This window comes from Phyllopteryx taeniolatus, chromosome 16 (assembly GCF_024500385.1).
Source record: "Phyllopteryx taeniolatus isolate TA_2022b chromosome 16, UOR_Ptae_1.2, whole genome shotgun sequence".
In the NCBI taxonomy this organism is placed as follows: domain Eukaryota; kingdom Metazoa; phylum Chordata; class Actinopteri; order Syngnathiformes; family Syngnathidae; genus Phyllopteryx; species Phyllopteryx taeniolatus.
In genome coordinates this window covers 20,118,813-20,134,975 of record NC_084517.1, presented here as the reverse complement: position 1 = coordinate 20,134,975, position 16,163 = coordinate 20,118,813, and the positions used below count along the sequence as shown (strand labels likewise).

General features: G+C 41.2%; 1 protein-coding gene, 1 long non-coding RNA gene and 1 pseudogene across 2 annotated transcripts; 1 reads left to right on the top strand and 2 right to left on the bottom strand.

Annotated features, from left to right (window-relative positions):
- Positions 1-2,447: 2,447 nt before the first annotated feature.
- LOC133466462 (metalloproteinase inhibitor 2-like) lies at positions 2,448-4,196 on the bottom strand (annotated as a pseudogene).
- Positions 4,197-4,657: 461 nt separating this feature from the next.
- On the bottom strand, positions 4,658-9,287 carry LOC133466463 (uncharacterized). Its single transcript, XR_009784942.1, has 3 exons — positions 9,154-9,287; positions 7,082-7,443; positions 4,658-5,272 (listed from the first exon to the last, which is right to left on the bottom strand). It is a non-coding gene; the product is annotated as an uncharacterized LOC133466463 (long non-coding RNA).
- A 1,747-nt stretch (positions 9,288-11,034) lies between these two features.
- Positions 11,035-15,780, top strand: LOC133466461 (metalloproteinase inhibitor 2-like). Its single transcript, XM_061750191.1, has 5 exons — positions 11,035-11,252; positions 13,664-13,743; positions 13,814-13,916; positions 14,651-14,775; positions 15,134-15,780. Exons 1-5 carry the CDS (start codon positions 11,132-11,134, stop codon positions 15,329-15,331), a joined length of 627 nt encoding a protein of 208 aa, XP_061606175.1. The 5' UTR covers positions 11,035-11,131; the 3' UTR covers positions 15,332-15,780.
- Positions 15,781-16,163: the final 383 nt, after the last annotated feature.

Sequence of the window (16,163 nt, the reverse complement as noted above, 5' to 3'; positions counted from 1 at the left end):
GTATAGTGAGTTGTGTAATTAACACTGAACTAAGTAACTAAGCCTCTTTGAAGTCATTTGGTCACAAGATGTAAATTGGGTCATGAATGTCATTAGCAAACCTCTCCTTAACATGGTCACTTCACACGAAAATCCCGAGTTACAAATGTTATTGATGTAGAAATGCTCAACATTTTACTGTGGTGACGAGTACCTGTTGCACGGGGCACATGCAGGTGTTCAAGCAAAGATAAAAGAAGTAGCTAAACATGCCTTCTATGTTCACTGCAGTGCACACTGCTTGAACTTGGTTCCGGTAGACGCTGTAAAAAGTGTAGCAGATGTAGGAAACCTGTCATTATTGGAACGACTGTATGCATTCATGTCTGGCTCAAATGTACATAACAAATGGCTGGAAGTGCAGCGGGAGATGTTCCAACAGCGAAGTGAAAGACGTTGGGCCTGTAGGCGCACACACAGCATGTCGCAATGTGGTGGACATGTTGCCTGCGATGCTTGAGGAGCTCGCATCTGAGAACCATCCACAAAGAGCTGTTGAAGCAAGAAGGATATTGCCTCAGATTGATCTGAATTTTGCTGGACCTCCTCTTCTGTTCACAAAGGTCCTGAGTGACACCAATTTTTTATCAGACATGCTCCAGTCTAAAACAGTGGACTATGCTAAGGCTGTTGAACCTATTGAAAGACTTAAGGAGACACTGGTCCAGTACTGTAGACAAGCCTCTTCTGAGGAAATGTGGAGTGAAATTGTTGATTTAACATTGATACAATTCCAAGAAAACCAAAGAGGCCGAGACAGACGACAAAGGTGCTTCAGGATGCTGTCGTCCGCTCCACCTCGGGACAGCATGTAGTTCCAGAGAGCAAAACACACTTTTTGCATCTCTGTGTATTATCCAGTTCGGGATAACCTGATAGGAGAAATAGGAAGATTTTCTAACACAAATTGTCAAATTATGCAGGGTGTCTAGGCGCTAAATCCATCAAGTCCAAATTTTTGGAGAGAGGAAGCTGTCCTGTTATTGGCTGAAGCTTGATTCAAATATCAAGGATCTCAAACAGGTGTTACATCGGACGCACCCTTCTTGCCACCCCATAAATATTTTAATATTTTAGGTGCTTAGTTAGGTACTTGATTTGAAGAAAAATTGTACGAAAATGTGTCATCCTGAAATATTTGTGAAGCGTCTTCAGTGGTAATGAGCTAAAGTTGGCAGGTTAGCTAATGTTGGCTTTGTGTGTGCAAGTTATGGCATGAAAAAAGCAGAAGTTTACAGAAGTGCTTTGGAAGTCAAAGTGCTGAATTGTCACCATAAAAACACACACTGCATTTATGATTAACAGCCTCTGATGTACTTGAATCCTAAATTGGGCGAGACGGTCCCCCTTTCCCAGTCACAAACACCTTTGCCTCTCGACGCAAGCAAGAGGCCTTTTTCAGTCATTTTGTTCCAAAGTGAACTGGAAATTCAGCTGAAAAGGCATCAACCAAAAGGTAAATGGTCTCATCATTATCAAAACCCACAGATAATAGAAAACTAGACGCCAGAGCGCTGTAGCAGCCCAGCTAACTGGTCTGCTGAACCGGTCTACTGTAGACTGAACTTGCTCATGTAATGAGGGGGTGTTCCTGCAAAGCTGGATGTCCAGGCTTGCTTCATTTAGGGGAGGAGCTGAAATGACAGAAGCCTTCCTTGTACCACATGACTGCTTCAGGGTTTTTTTTTTTTTTTTTTTTTTTAAATAGAATTGCAGTCAGCTCAGTTTGGATAAGTTTTATTTTATGTACGAGTTTGGAGTGAGTTTATGGCAGGGTTTATTCTAGGATCAGGAGTTTAGGGTTGCCAAGCTCCCAGCCGTTGAGGATAATGTTCAGTTTTGTACATTTTAAATTTCATTCCCATGTTTGGGAAAGTTTAGAAAAACAAGGCTCATTTTATAGTGTTGACCTAAAAATGAGTTTTGAATCCAGCTGACCAGTAAAATGGTTTCAATGCTAATCAAAGTTTAAGAAGGCTGCTACGGTCTGGTCCAGGAAACCTTAAATGTGGCTGCATCTATTGGTCACAGGGAATTATGGCCCGGGGGCATCATAATCCACTCTGACGATTAGGAAGGCACTCATTACATTGAAACTGTTAGGCAGCAGCCAAAGTATGGTCCAGAATAAAAGAAAGCTGAACTACATCAATGTAATTGTGAAATACATACAGTAGACATTTGTCAATTAGTGTGGGTTGCAATGTTTGTACAAATAGTTTTAATCTCTTTTCAGATTGTATTATTGCCATCTGAAACATTTGCGACATCTTCACACTAATTAGCTGACGTTAACAGTCCAGCTTGTCGGCTTTGCATGTACGGTACGAGTTATATGCCCAACATTGCGTCGAAAGCAGAAGTTTGTATGGAAGTGCTGAATTGTCAGAAAATAAAACCAAACTGCATTCATTTTTTATTCATTTATTACGAGTTAACGCCCTTTAACTGTCAAACCCCTGGACCAGGCACAAGAGCCGTCGCGTCTCTTGATGCAAGCAAAGTTTCGGGGCTGCTTCACTGGAAAAAAGTCTGTCCACAAGCACTCGGTCCGGCTGCTGATCCCACACGGGTGGGAGGCGCAGCGAGTGATCTGCGGGTGACAAACGACGGGGATTTAAAGAACATGTTCACATGAGAATCATTGTGAAAGCAGTTCGTGCGATTGATAGGGCAACCTGTGCGATTAGGGGCCACCACAGACAAATTGCTAATGCTAAAGCCACCTTTTTGAGCTCCTACCTTGCAGTCGCAGCCCAGCCCGTAGAGCTGCAACAAGCGCTTTTGCATGGCGCTCAAGTCGTCCCACGGCTGATAGAAGTCGCACGAGGTGATGTACAGCGAGCCGTCAGACTGGAGTCTGGCTGTAATTGCAGAAAAAGAAATTAAGGGAAGAAAAAAAAAACTGGCCTTGTTAAATTTAAAGAATGCATGGTGAAATGCACCCAAAGTCCCAAAAATTGTCACAAGCTGGCAGTGTTCGTAAGCAAAAGGCTTACTTTTGGGTGCCATTAAAGTTAAACTGGAATGGATTGATTTCACATGGGGGGGGGGGAGAGGAAGTTTTTTTTTTTTTTTTTAATAAATACCCATGAGTAGATAGTCGACACCATTGGTCAGAGTGATTCCACATGTGGCAAAGCTGGATGGAGTGTAGATGGCATGAAAAAGCCTCTTAGGGCCCTTGAAATGCTGCAAAACAAACGATAAAATAAAAATATAGTTTCATTTGTGTCCAATTTGCATATATGCAGAAACATGAAATAAATATTTTACCGTGATTTGTTGGATGTCATACTTGATAGGATTTAAGCTACCGTCAGCCTTTGCTCCAACAACCTTTGCTGCGATGACTAGAAAGAGTTTAAAACATTTTTATTTGAAAAACAAAAAGGGGCATCCAGGTTTGAGGATTTGCAGCCAGACAGTTGCACAGAGCTAGCTTTAAAAAAAAAAAAAAAAAAAAAAGGAAAGGAAAGGAAAAACAGCAGTCACAATACAAAATAGACTGAAAATTGACCCGCAAAGGCATCCCCAAATGAAAGTCTATTAACATGAGCAATGTTCTAATATCCAAGTCAACTGCTACCTTTAAAAGATCTCAGACCTGCAAAATAAACAAAACAGAATTGAAAGGAACGCTGCAGGCCTCTTCTGAAGTCATCTTCAAAGCCATTTTGTCACAAAGACTGAAAATTGACCAGACATGACATTACCAAAGGTCAGCCATGTTTAATGGAACATCTACTTGCCCGTTTAGCCAAGCCAAACTGCTAGAAAGTAGAGCTGGAGTTGAATTTGTTTAGGAGGTAGCCATGACAGACCACAGAATCCTGTTCAACTTACCGACATCAGCTTGGCAAAAGACTTCTTGAGGATGCATCGGGGACACAGGTGCAGGCTTGCGCGCCTTCCTCCTTGAGGCCCCACGAGAACAGCAGCGCCAGGGGCAGCACGAAGCTCTTCAACAGCCAGATCATCGTTGAGCGTTCAGGACAGCAAAGGCAAAACAATTAATTAAGGAGACGGTTAAGTTGTGCAAGAAAAGGGATGCCGTTCCAGAAGAAGAGCGCAGTTGACACCGACTACTTTGCTCTACTTGAGTTCAGGTTCACGAGGGCCTTTTTATGGCTGCAGAATCCACCCACAATTAAGCAACATCACTTGCATGCGCTAATCGTTTTCACCTGCTTTTCACCTTTTCCATGTGCACGTGTGTGTCAGTTGGGGGCTGCCGGCCAATAGAGGGCGCTGTGGGGCCGCACCAGCAATCACCAAGACCTGAACATTTTTCAAAAGTTGAAGTGGTTCATTAGTGGGACTGCGAACATTAGATTTTTGAGAAAGCAAACAAAAAAAAGGATAAAATCATTTGATATTTATTTGAATCTTTGACGAATACATGATCACATAAAATAATGTAAAAATCAAAGCTCTTTTGTTCATCAATTTTTTATTTTGTTAAATCTTTTTATTGCAAGTTCAGGATTTATAGCGGGGGGTACGATCCAGAACCCCACGCAATTGACAAAAATCCACAAAGTAGCGATCATATTTATTTTATAACCATGCTCACAACTCAAAACACTTGTATCTCAAATCATCTTTCTCCGTTGAAATGAATGAAAATTACTGAAATGAAAGGAAATACCATTAACCCGTTCCAGCCTCCCCCCAAAAAATAAACAAATTTGGTCATATATTTTTTTTATGAGGAAAAAATTGCTTTCTATAACATTATACTTTGTAACAACAGTACTGAGGTAATTGAATAGAATTAAAAAGAATTTAACCGTTTTTGTCCCACTTTCTCATTCTGTTGTACACACCTTGGCCACCTGGGGCCAATTCATACTTCACATTTACTTTCTTGCCTGGATGCAGCAGCCAGTCTGTCCTGCCCGGACATCAAACGGCATTGATCTGGTCATTCTTCGCAGAGGATAAAGAGTACAGGATATGACTGGGAGTACTGTTATGTTGTCTGTCTACATGCGTCGCTGCACCATTTGTGTTCAACTATCCATCGCTTCGAGGACGGGGTTAAACTGGAAACGTCTTTCAGTAGTGACGTGGGGAAAATGTTCTCCACAACAACTCGACGCTGGAGACGGGACTGGTCTGCATTATCGGCGGGTTTGTTGAAGGACGAGAGCAGTTTCTCGACATGAGTCACGCGCTCTCGTGTAGCCATTCTGCTTTCACCGCACACCTCATGCTTGGAGGAACATGCCTGGGCGGATGGATTACGTGACACTATGAGATGACGCCACACACTCGCTCATGGGTCAGTGTAGCTGATTCATGCACCAGACGCTAATATTGCACCACATAATTTACTTATCTGTGAATAATACCTGACTGTATTTGATTCACTGTTCCCCATTGAAGTCATTGAATTTATTTATTTATTTATGTTGTGAATATTCTTATTCATCCAGGTCATTTCATTCTAAAGGCATTGAATCGATCGCAGCTGGGCTGTTCTAGACCAGAATATTGCAGATGCGATCAATTGAGTGCCCTGAGGATCATCGTAATATTACGGGAATAATTTGCAGGCACTGTAATTTGATTTCCTCTCACGAACATAAAACATGCTTCTTGGGTTAAGTGAAGGCTCTAAATTGCCCATAAGTGTGATTGTGAGTGTTAATACACTGTAGTTTTTTTGTCGATATGCTCTGCAATGATCTGGCGATTGGAATACAAGAACAATGCTAGCATGTTGTGACAGTTACGAAAGTCATAATATAAGAAGGAAAAAAGTCAGCTTTTTTTTTTCTTTAGAAAAAAATCATGTTAGCATGTTAAGAATGCCATAATATTGCGAGAAAAAAGTTGTATAGTTATGGGAATAACATTCTAATATTGTGAGGAAAAAAGTTGTGTTTATTGAGAAAGAAGATACAAGAACAAGGTTAGCATGTTACGACAGCTACGAAAGTCATATTATGAGAAAAAAAGTCGTACAGTCGTATATAATATGAGGAAAATTATTTTTTTTTCGAAAAGTGCAATATATGAACAATGTTAGCATATTACGACAATTGAAAAAAAGTCATACTACGAGAAAATGTAGTTATGGGAATTCATTTACGAGAAAAGGTTTTGAATATTATGATGAAAAAATAGTTATGTTTCAAGAACAATTCGTAAAGTTGTATTTTCTGTAGCGGATAAAAAAAACATCTATGATGCTTGATGATAACGTAGTTATGAGAAAAATCGCAATGCATGAATTGCAAATACTGGAAACATTTAAAATGTTCAATTTTTTTAAGTTGTGATACAAGAAAGAAAGTTCTTTTGGGGGCACACAAATACTGTATGTCACAATCCGTTGTTGCCATGGGCGCAAACAGAAGCTGCGAAAGAGGTAAAACTCAAATGACGCAAATGGAGGAAGTGAATCTCCTTCTTCCCGATTTGTGTCGGGTTGAAAAGGTCGAAAAGGAACAGTTGTAGTCGCCGGGAGTCTCTGTGGACATTCGCTGACCAACCGTAATGAACAGTGACACGGCACAAAATGTCATATCGTTTTTTTCTTTTTCTTTTTTTTTTTATTGCCTTGAGTGTTTCCGTCAATTCTGCAGTGGAGAATTTGAATGATTCACTGTCTGTCACTGTCACCAGTGAACAGTTACTGACGAATGGAAAAATTGATGGAATTGCTTCATACTGTATTGCTGGCGTGTCAAAATTATTTTTATCACGGGCCACATCGTAGGGGCCGCTAAACCACATGTATAATTGCTAAAGGTACGCCAAAAATCACGGTTCGGTATGCGCCTTGGTTTAAGTTCATGGTTTGGTTCCAATTCGTTACAGTAAGGTAGTGATCATTCAATTATCCAATTTTACTTAATGGGTCCCAAAAAAGTATTATTACAAATCATCCCTTTGTTCCGCTATCTATGCCAGCGACGTACAGTGACGGGCAGAACAATGAATTGCTTTTCCTCTAGATGGTAAGGTGAATCATCTCAATGCTTTTAACTGCAATTGATAAGAATATGAATCAAGATTTAATATAGTTCACCATTTTTGACCGCTTCAATCCTCAGATCTTTGTGATGAAAAGTGTCGTTCGTGTCACTTTCCACTTTGCCTCGACTGCATCCTCCTCAGCTGACATGGACAGCAGCGCTACTTGCTGCTACTGATAAGAGCGTCTGGTTCTTGCTGTTGTCGATTACCCGCATTGGTTTTCACAGTGAAAAAGGTCGAAGCCTTTGGTAGTTTTGATAAAAAAATGGCTTGTTTTCTTCTCGCCTTCTCCACTCCACTGGTAGAACTCCTCTTCGTTTTCCTCAAAACATGCCAGCAAATTTGTTTTGCTGTCCTTTTCCTCAATGAAGTCTCCACATGTGCAGTAATAAGAGAGAATGGGAGAGGGGAGCCCTTAAAAGAGAGATTAAACCTCGTGTTATGAAGTATTCAAAAGTCATATTTAAATAAGTATAAGTATTTAAATCCAGACTTAAACAATAAAAATTGCTTTAATTGCAAAAAAAAAAAAACTTTCTTTATTTTTTTAAAAGAGGTTTGGGGGCCCCTAGAAATCCCTGGACCCCAGGCAAATGCCTGTGTTTGCATAATAAATGCACCCCTGGTTGCCAGGTATGTGCGCAATGCATAAGAAAAAAAACGTTGGTTTGAAAACAAACACTATCTTGAGAAATGCTCATTTTCAAATGTTAACAGGCAAAACTTGTCAGTGGGCCCCTTTTGACTCCTTTGTCAAAGTCACCCTCTCTCCACAACCAAATGTTATCACAGAGCAATCCGGATGGCGGCTCTTGAGGTTTAAGCCTGTTTTGCAACGACAAAAGCTCTGTGCGGTCTTGTTGTGAGGTCATGCGGTGAATGCCCCGAAGCCGAGGACATGGCGGGAATGGGTCAGCCTTTGGTCAGGTCGGAGGCTTCTGGTATTCCTCTGATGCCAAACTACAGATAAACACAGCATAGTTCTACTCTTTTTTTTTTGACATGTCATTTCCTCCTCTTTTCTTACTGCATCCAACATCTGGTAAATTCCACTTGACCGACGAGTCATGGCGCCTTATGACATTTCCATGCGTATGGGAACTTTCCCTTTTCCGAACGGCAACCCTGCGCCGACTTTTTGTCCTTCTGAGTGCATCAAATCTGATGTCTCCTTTTCTGTTTCTTTTCACATGAAGCCAAGCAACTCTGCTAATAGGCTCCTCTATGGAAAATAGTGGAAGTGTTTACCACGAGGTGGCCATAAACCAGACAGTAGGTAGCCAAGTATGATGTCAGGAAACGAGAAGGCCAAGTCCAACAGACTCCTCTTTCTTGTTTGTACATTGTCAGCTTTACGCATTGGATATTCGATGCCCTCACCGCTAAGGATACACAACCTAGAAACAAACGCAATGGTTTTTTTTTTTCCCTTCATGTTTGTGAAAAGTCTGTATAAACAATTCCTATTCATTCATACCTTCAAAAACAACTCAAAGCTCTGTTACTATACACGCATGCCGAGCCAGTAATTGGCGAACGCTGCGGACCAACTGCTGGCAAAACAAAATACGAGAAACACTCCTGAGCACGATCAGACAGACAGAAGTCATTAAAGAAGTCACTTATAAGTTCTTTTTAGAATAAATAAATACAACAATCGGTGCAAAAATAAAGGGGTATTTAATGGCAATAATAATAGTAATACTACAATAAATGTGTCATGTTATGAGAATAACTTCTTAAGGTTACAAGCAGAAATTTCTAAAGCTGCGCCAATAAAGTTGTAAATAAAGTTACAGGAAGAAATGGGTGGCGTTTTAGCCACGCCCCACAAAAATCAGGCAAACTGAAATACTGAAAAAGAGTTTTACGCGATACCTCTACGACTGAGTACTGCATAGCTCTCAGCAATTATTTTCAAACATGGACAATGTATTGAGAAACAAGTATTTGAATTAACAGGGTTTTTAAAAGTAAAATACAACCAAACTCTGCATAGCAAGATGTACTCTACCGGATTTAAAACCTTTATAAGCCATTGTAACATTATGGAGTTTGAACATTGATTTCAGTGAGTCTAGGGAGCCCGCATACCACGACTGAGACACTTTGAGAATCACTGACCTGGTAAAAAATGACTCAAAGGAATTCATTTTTCTTCACGTTTGTAAATTTTCACACAAGCGGTTCCCAATTCCCAGGCCATGTCACTTTGTGCGATTCTTAGGCTCAAAAACGTGACTGCCCCGGAAAATACTTAAACCCATGCGTTTCCCCCTCCACTCCGCACTCAAGTTTCCAACAAAAGGCCAATTAGCACGCGTGAATAAGGGCAGAGGAAGTCAAGAATGTGACCATAACAACATGAGTCTTTCACAGAAGGGGCACAGGGTTCTGGGGAATCGCCTCCACACGGAATCTATTAAATTCGAAGATGATGTCACCTCGCCCTTCCCAGTCTTTCAGTATTTTGCGAGTGGTGTTTTACTGACTGCGGATGACCACATCCCTCAAGTCCACGACGATAACTTGACTCAACGCGTGCCACAGCCATGTTCATTTGACATGTTGCACCATCTGCGTTTCTACATTGTTGCTGTGATTTATCGTTGCTGTTGGGGTGCGTCCACTTGATTGTTTATTGAAAACACGCCATGATTTTTTTTTTTTCGTGCCGTCGATGTCACAGCCGGACATGTAATTATGGATTATTCATGCGTCAGTTCATGACGCAAATAGGCTTCTCGGCACTGCGTTACTTAATTCTCCAGTATTACCATCATTTTTCAGGAGGACCTATTTATAGTGCGGTGTCGAAGTGTGAACGTAACACGTAATAAATAAGAGAGGGTAGCGGAGGCATAAATTACGCCCACGCTGCTTACGAGTACCTACCGCTGTCCTTTCCAGTGAAGACATGCTCTAAAAAAAGTTGTTTTTGCAACGTCTTTTACGGTAATGTTGGGCATAACATGTACACGCAAAGCCAACATGAGCTGCCCTGCTAACTCATTAGCTCATTACCGTGAAGATGCCTCACAAACATTGCAGACTAGGGGACGTGTTTGTTTCTTAAGAAAATAATTCATGTTTTTCCACTTTTACTTGTCTAATTAAAGCAAATTAAATACTTGTAGTGATTCAATTTTCCCTTACGCTTTTCAGCCGAACAACCTGTAGTTGCCACCCCATTTTTTTTTTTTGGCAACTCCATTTATAGTGCATTCATTCATAACAGTTACTTCAAGGTTTTCGGTATGAAGTTATTTCCTAAGCTTCGGCTTTCTGTCCAGTGAGCCCAGTTTGAGAACAACTGGACTCAAGAGATGCCGCAAAAGGGCAGGCAAGCCAGAAAAGTGCCTGGCAAAACAATGCCGCTACTTTAGATGTGGCAAAATTGTACTGGATGGTGGTTAGTGGTGGCTGATATTGGTTGATATCAACGACACGCCTTGCTGACGCTGCAATGACCCGTCGGGATTTGGGAATCTCCCTCATGGGGCCCCCTCCTACAACAAGCTTCCTGTTGTAAAAAAAAAAATAATAAATAAAATAAAAATTACAAAATGAAGTGAACTCACTTTAAAAAAAAAAAAATAATAACGTTTTTATCGCGATGAAAATTTTGGACATTTCAGTTTTTCAAGTTGTTTATACAATGTATGTGAGGTTTGCTTATTAATTTGATATTCATCAATTATTTAGTTAAAAAATATATATATTTTCTAAACTTAACCATCATCAGATTATTGTCTTGTTTTGTAGGCTACTTTGCTAGATCAGACAGTAGGAGAAAGAACAGTCATTTTGTATGAAGTATTTAGTGGGTGTCCATTTTTATTTTTTTTTATTAAAAAAAAAAAAAAAAAAAAGTCACGTCCACGCACGCGCGCGTGCATGCACAAGTGTACGTGCATGCGTTGCGTGCTTTGCGCGAAAAGGTGAAAACCGTCATCAGTCAGTCCGAGTGACGTCGCGTGTGGGCGGATTCCGCAGCCATAAAAAGACTCGCGAACGCGGACTCGAGCAGAGCCAACCAGTCCCGCGCAACAGAGCTCCCTTTGCACAAACGGTTGTGGTGTCGCTTGACTTCCGATCAAGGATGAGCTGGACGTTGAAGGTGTTGGCGCTGCCGCTGGTGCTGCTGTGCTCGTGGAAGGAAGCGCAAGCTTGCAGCTGCGCCGCCACGCATCCGCAGCAGGCGTTTTGCCAAGCGGACGTCGGTAAGTTCAGCTCCGCCTTGACTCGTTATTACCTTGAAAACAAACACCAAAAAAAAAAAAAAAAAAAAAAAGGGAGTCTTTATTATGCATCGTTTCAAGTGGCGTATTTCACTTTGTGTGACATTTCGATATACACAGATCAAGTCGAGATTCCGTGATAAAATGTTTTTTTGTGTGTTTTTTTTGGGCGATTTCTCCAATAATGACGCTCCTAACTTGGCATTTTGTGTGTGTGTGTGTGTGTGTGCGTGTGTGTGTGTGTGTGTGAAATAACATGAGTGGGAAGATAGATTTTGCCAATGACACAGCTAAGACTCGTGTTTACCTTTTGGTTGACGCCATTTGGCCTCAACTTGGCGACAAAATGACTCGAAAGGGGAATTTGGTGTTAAATACACATCTGAGTAGACTTTTGACTTCAACCTATCACGTTGAACTGGATAAGTAAGGAATTGCAGGGGTTGCTGAGGACATGAATTAAAGCAGTTAACATTTTGGACGCCATTTCAGGTCAATTTCTAGTCGATTTTGTGACAGAATAACTTAATTAAGATGCCTTGAAGCGTGAATTCAACTCGGGATGCACCGATAGCAAATACAAGTACTTTCATTGGAGTAAGCAAAGTACCGAAAGTACTTGATTATCCCCCTTGTCTGGCAATTTTGATGAAAATGTATGACACTTGAATCAAATATTGTTCGAAACACAAGCCTTTATTAAAGCAATGCATAAGTATCACTCAAATGTAACACTTCTTATACACGGTCAAACAAATATTTTTCAAAAACACAAACGTCTATGGAACACGCAATGAATTTCACTCAAATATAGCGTTTTATTATTGTGTTATTATGATGTTGTTTTATGTTCTATGTCTATTATGTCAACACTGCAGTAGTTTTTTTAAAACTGCTGTACAAATAATGTCGAGTGCATTTTGTTATTCTAAAATCTACACCGCGATGCGATTTGTTAGCCCGTCTATGGCATAAAGCGTTGTGTGTTAGCATCGTGCGTTAGCGTTTAGCGAGCGGATGTTTGCAAGACAAAGCTGCAGTATGTGTTTGCTTAAACATATACATAACGTGCAATTTTCTTTCTTTTGTGTTGTTTCCCCCCCCCCCCCCCCCTGTAAACTTCAACTCGGAGTATCAATAAACAGTTTGAAGCAAACGCACGTTTACTTTTTTTTTGTTTTGTTTTTTTGAATCCGCCGAAAACTACACACCGCGCGCTCTCGGAAAACTGCTCGCTAAAGATTTGCGAGTGTCGTAGCATCGTAAGTGTTTTTATGAGTACGAGTACAGACATACAGTATCGAAAGAGATACACTGATTTTCAGTCTACTTTGCAGTAGCATTGCAAACATTACGTAGTGAAATCATTTATTCCATGGTGTAAAACATATAAGCTAGTTTTGCATCACCTTGTATTTTGCCCATGGCTTTGCCGCTTCAAGCGACGTGCTGACAGTCCGAAACTCAATTTCTTTCCTTTGGATTATTCGCCCCCTTCACATACGTTACTTAACACCAGCAGAGCAACGTTTGTGTACCATTCTGCAAAGTCAGGCGAGCAGGATTACCGCAAATTGTAGCCAGAGGAGTTGGAGACTTCCTCAGCAGCATCAGCACTGTTCTCTCCATTTGTCCGCTTCTCTTGTCTTCCCTTTTTTTTTTTTTTTTGTGAGAGTCAGCTTTGCACATCTCCTTAAAAGGAAATATTCTGCAAGCATCTATTATAATCAAATCATGATCAATAAAGGAAAATGATCTTGTTTGCTTTGGCGCCACGTTGACAAAGCAAAATGTGGATTTTTAGACATGACATGGTTGATGTTGGCACTGATGCCAGCGAGGCTCCTCTGTTCGGAAGCTTATGAGTCACCTGCATTGGCCGCACGATGACGAGCCACTGATATTAAACTTGCCTGGCATGTGATCGGTCTGTAGAGACACACTGAGCTTTTATTTTTTATTTATTTTTTTATGTTTTTTTTTGCTCAAGTACTTGGCTGCGCTCGAGCTGAAACGGCACATCTGTATTGCCTTAATCATATTTTTCCACTTGAAGTGTTCTCTTCCCCCCCTTCACATTCAAAGCTCTCAATCAGGAAGCTGGAAAGTAAAAGTTGATTTCCCCTCTCGCCAGTTTTTTCTTAATCCAAACACAGGCAGGCCGCGAGGGTTTGAGGGGGGATTATCGTTGCTTAATTCTAGTCTTCAAAGTGCTGACTGGCTTCCTCGGTGCGTTTCGGATCCCGGCTGTGTACGCACATTCTTTCTTCAGGGTGCAGCTGATGAAACAGTCATGCGGTGCCGCTGTCACGGCCCCAAATTCTCAAACCTGGATGCCGCTTTTTGGTCTTTTTTGGTAAATCGTCTTTCAAAACTCCTTCTGTCTTTTATAGTCATCAAGGCGAAGGTGGTTGGAGGGAAGGCTGACGGTGACTTTATCAAACCCATTAAGTATGACATCAAACAGACCAAGGTAAAAGACTTCTGTTCACGTGTCTGCGTGTATGCAAAGTCCACGTGTCCAAACTTGTTTGTTTTTTCAGATGTTCAAAGGCCCTAACAAGGATTTTGATGCCATCTACACTGCGCCAACCTCCTCATTATGTGGAGTCACTCTGGCTAAAGGCATAGAGTATCTAATCGCAGGTAAATATTTCATGTGTACAATAATTATACGGTCAAACTTCAAAACTTCATTGGCACCATCAACGTTTGGAGAGAAATTTGAACCATAATTCATAGAGGTGTAGAAACAAGTTGACCGCTGCAAAACTTGTTACCAGTGATGTGAATGGCAGCATTAGACAAAAGTAATGGGGCAATGCATGAGTCCAATACTTGGACTCAGTAAATTGGAAACAGAAATGATACGTTTTATTTCCGAAGTGCGAGGACGCCGGCGTGTGTTTTGCTTTGCGACTTTCCTATCAACCATTTTCATTTTTCAGTCAGTGATGTATATGTACGTTCATTTTCTATAGCAAATGAGTATTCGGGCAATCGGTCTGACATACGCCGAGCAGCTCGCGGTAACTGCTTATCAGCTGTCCACTTCCACCGCTAGAACAGAGATCGCATCCTTTCTCTGCATCATCTGGAGGAGTTTACCACCCTTCTTTCTCCATCATTAACCATGCATGCCAGACCACTACGGGAATCTTCCTTCGCGCTGCTGTTCTCCTCTAACGTGGCAGAAAGCGCACAAAAAATACGCAGATAGGTGTAAAATTTTGTTCGTGAATCAGCGGGGGTTTCCTGTCATTGAAAATCGTATCGAGCATTATGTTGTTGTGCACCACACGTCTTTTGCATTTCACCCATGCCTCCGTTTTCCCCCCTTCCCTTCATGTCCTCTCTTGTCGCCATTTCCGCCATCACAGGTCGGCTCGAGTCCGACGGTTCGCTGCACGTCACCCTGTGCAGCTTCCTTGAGCCGTGGGATGTCTTGAGCGCCACGCAAAAGAAGAGCCTGGTGGAGCGCTACGAAATGGGCTGCGATTGCAAGGTAGGAGCACCAGGGATGGATTCAGTCTTTTTTAAATGTGTCCTTTACACTGCTCTGTCATGGGCTCAAACCTAATGTTTGCACAAATAAACGCCTCCTCCATAGACAATGTCACAGCGCTAAATGCTGAGCCCATTTGATCTCTTTTGCTAACCAAAACAGCAGCACCTACTGATACAAGTCAACAGTCTCTCAGATTAAAGTGTGGAGCTTTGCGCATGTTGCAAAAGGATTTCTCTGCGCATTATTAATAATCTTTGGTTATGTGGAGATTGTCTTTAACAAGGATTAGCATTCCAGCAGTCGCTCCACATTGCAAGCGAAGATGTTTATTCGATCCCCGTCCTGTCCGCCGTAGATCACGCGCTGCACCTCCGTCCCGTGCGGGATCAGCAGCCCGGCCGAGTGCTTGTGGACGGACTATCTGACGGAGAAGATGACCAACGGCAAGCAGGCCCGACACTTTGCTTGCATCAAGAGAAGCGACGGCTCTTGCGCCTGGTACAGGGGTGCTGCCTCACCCAAAAAGGAATTCATGGACATCGAAGACCCTTAAATCAAATTAAAAAAAAAAAAAAAAAAAAAAAAAAAAGAGTAATGCAGTGTATTTTTTTTTTCCTATGGTGACAATTCAGCACTTTCTGACTCTAAAGCACTTCTGTACAAACTACTGCTTCAGCAGAAATGAACGCAATCCACACAAGTCAGTATTAGGCTTTACTGCAATGTTATTACTGTTTGTAACGTCTGACAATTTATTTTTTTGTCTCCTGGTAAGCCAAATATATTTAATGAAGCAATGACGAGGTGTGGGTAGAAAGAGGGTTGATCCTTCCTGTATTTTATATGCTCATATTTGTAAGATGTTAAGGTGATCATTCTATCAAGAGAACAATATCTCACTCTTGCATATTAGTTTATGTGAGGTCAATTCATTTCAGTGTTTGGAACAATATTGTATCTTTTTTTTTTTTTTTTAAAGTTTATTAAATACGGTTACAGTAACTATGCAGTGTGTGTACTGGTTACTTTTGATCACGAGGCGGAAAAACACTTGATTGTACTGTTTGAATCTACATTGTTACTTTGAGATCCGAGGAGTTTGTGGAGGTACGAGGCGTCCTGCATTTTTTTCGCTTCAACTTGAGAGCACAAATTTGAGATACGAGATGTATGATGGCACTAAACTCAGCTCACTCCACAACAAGCGGAAGTTTGGCGGAGAGAATAAATCTAAAAACAAAAACAAAAAAAACGTTTTAAACTATTTTATGCCACTGCCAGTTAAAGTTTACTGTCAAATAAAGAGAATTACAAGTTAGATATTTAAAACACCAATGTTGCCTTTACTTCTGCTACCTAAATGCTACTACATAAAACGCCATAGG